The following is a 6,195-nucleotide window of genomic DNA, read 5'->3' on the forward strand; positions in this document are numbered from 1 at the left end:
ATATTCTGAGCTCGAGTTTGACTCGAGTTGGCTCGAGCTCGACTCGAGTTCGATTAACATCGAGCTCGACTCGAGATTGACTCGAGCCGCTCGCGAGCGGCTCGATTCGTTTGCAGCCCTATCTCAGAGTGCATGTTTCTATTGAGTTTCTGGATCAAGGTGCATCCATTGCCATTTTTGGCTGATCAACCATGACTAAGAGAATTAATTGATTTGCTTGCCGTTTTTGCAAAAGGATTCATTACTTTCAGTAGTCTATAAATACTCTTATTTCTCACCACTAAACCTCTTCAAGAACAACCAAAACCTTCCTGGATTAAATCCCTCTTGTTCTTAAAGTATCATGGCCCCTATCACTTATAGTTCTGAGATGACCTCCCCAATCCCTCCAGCTAGGTTGTTTAAGGCCGCCATTCTTGATGACACCCTTCTTCCCAAAATCCTGCCACAGGCCATTAAGAGTGTCGAAATCCTTGAAGGAGATGGTGGAGCTGGAACAATAAAGTTGAGCAAATTTGGTGAAGGTTAGATATTAAATTCAACATGATTATTTTCATAACAGTTGAATTCATTCAAGGGATTTCTTTAATGTTGTAGTGACTTATCTTTGGTAAAATGTAAAAGCTAACAACTTCTTTATACTTCGATATTCAGCTAACAAATTCAAGAGTGCCAAACACAGAGTTGATGAACTTGACAAAGAAAACTTCGTTTACAGCTATAGCGTAATTGAGAGTGATGCATTGAAAGAAGGAATTGAGAAATTCACCGATGAGATCAAATTTGAAGCCTCCCCTAATGGAGGGTCAATTTGCAAAACTAACAGCAGCATCTACACCAAGGGTGATGTCCAGATCACTGAGGAAGAAATTAAGGGAGCAACAGAAAGGGCTTTGGGAATGTTCAAGGCTGTTGAGGCTTACCTCCTTGCCAATCCTGATGCCTACAACTAATTAATCAAGCTATTGCAAGACTCTTCCACACATATTTACTTACTGTTGTTTTTTAACGAAAGCTTCAATTGCCTTAAGCTGTATGGTTGAATTATTTTGGAGCTCTGATCATAATATGTGATCAAGGTGTGCTTTGCTTGTATTTTTGCTTGATCACAGAGTGTGATCTTGTTTGATGCTTTTTCTTCGTTCTTGTGCTGCAACAAACTGTTTTGAATTCAATTTCATATCTCTCATCTTGAAGTCCCAAGATTCAATGGGATTGGGAATTCTTACCAATCAGCAGCATATATTGGAGAATCGATATGGAGACACGAATTACTATCATTTACGTGCTTGCAAATACATATGCTTAGTGCGATAATGAAGATTAATAAGTCTCAGAAATGCCAACACAAATGAGTCGCAGGGATCTTCTTGTTTAGAGTTAATTCTAAAATTCCAATGCTACTTTACAGATATATATACGTGTCAATGTAAAAAAAAAAAAACGACCTTTTGTCAAAAGAAAAGAGAAAAGGGCCAACTCTACTTTACACGCCTAATATTTTCTTTAATTTTTTAAATCATAATTGATTGTTATTTTCGACATTTTGCACCCTAAATTATCAAAATTTCCGGACATTCTAATTGCTCTTAATATTGAAGAAGTGATAGATATACAGATGCAGGTTTTCAAATTTTTCCCCTTTCTGGATTCGCAAGAGGCAGTGTCTAACTTTTATTATTGTTAAGTAGCAAGAATTGCAGTGTACAAGCACACATCACTTATATTCTTTTTAATTAAATTATGTAAGAGAGTATGGTGATCGAAATTAATTTATAAGCCCAAAATAAAAGCTGGAGATGTATTGTAACCATTGGTAACTTAGGCCACAAATGATCAAAATATATCTTGAAGGTGTAATATGAGATTATGGATTCAAAGTATGAGATTATGAGAAACTTATTTAGAGTCATTTTTGTCTTCCTCAAAAAACAAAAAAAAAAAAAAGTCACTTTTGTCATTGTCCAAGAACAGTTCTGGCTCCATCTCGACAGTATATATTTTTCTTACATGCAAGACTATTAATGAAAATTGACCAATAACACACACACACACACATTCTCTCTCTCTCTCTCTCTCTCCCTCTCTCTCTCTCTTACGGTTGCTGCCAAGTCTTTCCATTGAAAAGGAAAATTCATATTATGTTTACATAGATAAATTACCTCCGGTCCATGGAATGTTAGTGAGTTGTAATATTTTGGTATCATCTAATGTTCATTTGTGAAAGATTGAGAAATGATATAGAGCAAAACACCAATTTATTCCATAAATTATTTTGCTAAAATCAAAATAGTCCGTAAATTTTCTTTTGATCAAATCTTGGCCATGAACCTTCCGGAACAGTTGCTCGAGGAGGGATTACATCCGGATTGCTTGTGCGGTGGAGTAACTATGCAGAAATTCTTTTTGGGGTGCTAAGTATCTTAGGATGGGTACAATGATCGCTTAGATCATTAGAGATGATTGTTAATGTAGTAGGCAAAAATTCCCTTCCTAAAGCTGATTTTCTCAGGGCCACGGCCCACCTTCCACATAGCGAGAGTAGAAAAGCTAGAGGAAAAATAAAACGACACAACTGCATTCTTATAATCAGTGACTCAACTGATTTTTCACTGGATTATTCATCCGATTTTCATTGAAAGGGCCCTATGAGGCCCTTGGCTTCACGTTCTGGGCCTGTGAAAAATTGGATGATTTGGTGCGTCGAATGCACGTGTAAGCATAAATTTTATTGCCTAAAATAAAAGATAATAAAACTTGTGTAAATATTAAATTTATTAAATTAAATAATAAAAGAGTTACAATTTTTGAAAATTCTTGAATCAAAAAAATTAATCTCCTAATTCTTTTCTTTAAAAGATTTCAATCGAACGGCTGAAGAGGTTTGTTCTCGGATCAAGAGGGTGTTTCCTGTGATTTTGGTGTAGAAAATAGCTGATTTGATGATGTTAAATACTTGAATCTTTAAATCTTCAATGCCGATGGAAGGAGGATTTATTTAATTTGATTTGGATTTGGATTTGAATTTGAGGGAAAAAGCTCTCGAAAGAATTTGACAGAGTTTCTGTGAAATTACGAATTTCAATGTATTTTTGCCTTGAGAGAAGACCTTTATTTATTGTCAAAATATGTAGGTTATGTCTTCAAGAAAATCCTCCAGAACCGTCCTGTGTTTGGGTAAATTGTACCTCAAGAAACCCATTTAACTTGGACTTAAATAGTGGGTCGATCTAAATAGTCAACTGTGAATTAATAAATCAATTAATCCATTTTAATTTAAATGGGTATCACAAATTTGATTTGATTTAATAGCCGATATAACATTTGCCCAATTTGTCAATCCAAAACATAATAAACTTTTATAATTTAATTTAATTTAATTAAGATTAATTTAATTAATTTAATTTTAACTAAATAAATTAAATAAATTTTCGTTGTCTACGGACGTCCCCACTTCAAAACTTGGGGAGGCATTGCATGACAATTTCTGAAGGCAAGACTTGAAGTATTAATTTTACGGCTGACTTAAAGTCAAACTAAATTAAAGACTTCAAGCGTTAGGCATACGGGTGATCCACTTTTTTTTTTTTTGGGAAGAGAATGGTCCATATCAATTGAAGAATTGCACCTCAAAGTCCAATTGAATAGGCAACGGTCGCGAGGCTTCATTCAAGTCTTGACTCAACTGCTACTTGAATGAAGCCTCGCTGCTCTTGAATTTTCCAACTCTTAATTTAGTAGTCAATGGAAGTGCAGCCCCACAATATTAGACCACGACTTTGACCCGTCTAAATTAGAAACTCTCATTTGATTATGCGATGTGGGCTCCTGCGCAGAAACTCCCATATGCTGAAATTTGGAAGTTCGCTCTGAAGTTGCAGACCACCAAATCTTGTTTTGGCACTTGGCAATATGGAATTTGCTGAGTTTCAACCCTTCCTAAACGGAACCTAATGTATTTCCAAAACCAATGTTTGCAACTTCTGAATAAGAATATGCCAAATTTCAAGAGCTTCCTAAATTGACTTCCTGCCATTGAAATTATTCTTGGGAACCAAATTCAAGTGATTTCCAAAAAGTTAAATGATAATCACTGAATTTAGGGTCTATTTGGAAGTTGAGTTTTTACTCAAGTTTGTATTATACTAGTTTTTTACCAACTTTCGCTACAGTAATCTAAAAAAACTTCTCAAAATTTTTTATCTACACACTTCAAAATACCTAAAACAAAAAAAGAATTCCCTTCCCCTTTTCTTCTTTTTCCTCCCCCAACCCAACCTACCACCACTTCCGTTGCCCGCCATCACTCTACCGTCGGTTCTGGCACCGAGCACCTCTTCCGATGCCGGTCTTCTTTTTTTTTTTTTTTTTTTTCCTTTCTCCCTCTCCCTTATTCCTCCCCCACCACCTTTCTCCTTCCCCTCTGGCTGATCTGGTCGCAAGACCAGATCGCACCGAGGGAGGATGAGGGTGGCGGGGGAAGGGGAGGAGATGGGGAGAAGGAAAATTGCAAAAAAAAAAAAAAAATTTGGCAGTTGCTACTTCATCTGCTAGCAAGAGAAGGAGAGGAGAGGGAAAATTGAAAAAAAAAGTTTCTGTTGTTGCAGTAATTAGGTGCCGGCAAATTTTGAAGCGGCGGCGAGGGAAGGGGGAGGGCGAAGGGGAGAGGGGAGGAGAGGGGTGGCGGGGGAGGGGAGGAGAGGGAGAGAGGGAGAGGGAGAGGGAGAAGAGGGGTGGCAGGGGAGGGAGAGGGAGGGGTGGCGGGTAGGAGAGGGGGAGACAAAAAAAGCAAAAAAAAAAAAAAAGAAAGAAAGTTGCTGCTTCATTGGCTTCGGGAGAGGGAACAGGGGAGGAAAGGGGAAGGAGGAAGGGGAGAAGAAGCAGGAAGGGAGGAAGGAAAAGAAAAAAGAAAAAAAGGAAAAAAAGAAAAAAGAAAAGGAAAGAAAGAAAGAAAATGAAAAGGAAAAAAAAGTTTTTTCATCTCACAAAAGTTTTTTTACAACTTCTATAGTGATCTACAGTAAAGTTTTATACAAACACCCAAAAAACTCACCTTTCAACCGGGGCCTTAGTAGCTGCCCAAAACTTAAAACTTCTCAATACGGTTCATCTAAGCACCTTTATATATATATATATATATATATATATATATATATATTTATTTATTTATTTATAGAGGTACACAAGACATGTCTTTGTCTTGAATGTGACAAACAGGGCACTTAAGACAAGGGCGTGTGAAGACTACCGTACTATTTGAGGGAAAAAAAAACCTGTTTTACATGCACATCTTGAAGGTAATCATCTTTATTTTCTTTTGACAATTTCATGTTGGTCGAGTATTAGATGTTCACCTTGTGAGTCCCCTTAGATTACTCTTCTTTGGGTCGTTTAACCGCTAACTCCCTGAGTATTTCTAATCTAATTGGGTGTGTGTGTTTCTGACTCTCGACAGAAAAAAAAAGTATCAAATGTTCACCAAATTTTGTTGAAATCTGTCAAAACTTGATTTGTTTCCAACTTGGAGAAAAAAAGATTTTTTTTCTTCGTTTTTGCAATTTTCCAATTCACTCTTTCCTATCAACATGTTATGATTCAGAATTTGAGACAAATCTTGTACATAGGAATCCTTTTTAACAGCTGATGGTTTGAATTTAGCAGACACCTTGAAGTCAAAGAAGGCAACTAGCATTCCAATAGCATTATTTGGTTGCATGCCATATCCAAGATTTTCACTAGTAAGCCACCATTTTCTTGCTTTTGATTGTTATTCATTCTCTATTGCGCAATTTTATTTTCGCACAATCCATTTTTTTCTTTGAATTTTCTCTTTTACAAAATAGCAACCACTAAGAAAAGACAGAAAGAATTTTATTTTTTTTAGGTTGCACCTTGTGTTGGCACCCCTTATTTGAAGCAAGTCAGGGATTTCAGGGCCATAGCTCTTAGAACTCAAAACACTAAAGTAATTTCCACACTCCATGACATTTACTTCTTGTCAATGCCAAACTCTCCTCTTTTTTTTTTTTTTGTGACATGAAAGGAAGATCTCTCATTGCAACATATATGGTGGACACTCAATTTGAAAGAAGATGCAATCACCAACTCCTACGAGAGCCATATCATGGTTTGAGGAGTATAATGAAGATAATGCAACCAAAAATTTGAATAAGATGCAACCGCAAACTCCCATGA

General features: G+C 36.5%; 1 protein-coding gene across 1 annotated transcript; it reads left to right on the forward strand.

Moving 5' to 3' along the window:
• The first annotated feature begins 300 nt into the window (after window positions 1–300).
• On the forward strand, window positions 301–1,232 carry LOC113734608 (major allergen Pru ar 1). Its single transcript, XM_027261211.2, has 2 exons — window positions 301–524; window positions 655–1,232. Exons 1-2 carry the CDS (start codon window positions 344–346, stop codon window positions 951–953), a joined length of 480 nt encoding a protein of 159 aa, XP_027117012.1. The 5' UTR covers window positions 301–343; the 3' UTR covers window positions 954–1,232.
• Window positions 1,233–6,195: the final 4,963 nt, after the last annotated feature.

The sequence above is a fragment of the Coffea arabica genome, chromosome 3c (assembly GCF_036785885.1).
Source record: "Coffea arabica cultivar ET-39 chromosome 3c, Coffea Arabica ET-39 HiFi, whole genome shotgun sequence".
Lineage (NCBI taxonomy): Eukaryota > Viridiplantae > Streptophyta > Magnoliopsida > Gentianales > Rubiaceae > Coffea > Coffea arabica.

Excerpts from the sequence above, each read along its gene's own strand:
- LOC113734608 (XM_027261211.2), top strand. The coding sequence starts at position 344 with ATGGCCCCTATCACTTATAGTTCTGAGATGACCTCCCCAATCCCTCCA. Across the intron at positions 525-654 it reads GTTGAGCAAATTTGGTGAAG|CTAACAAATTCAAGAGTGCC; the intron begins GTTAGATATTAA and ends TTCGATATTCAG.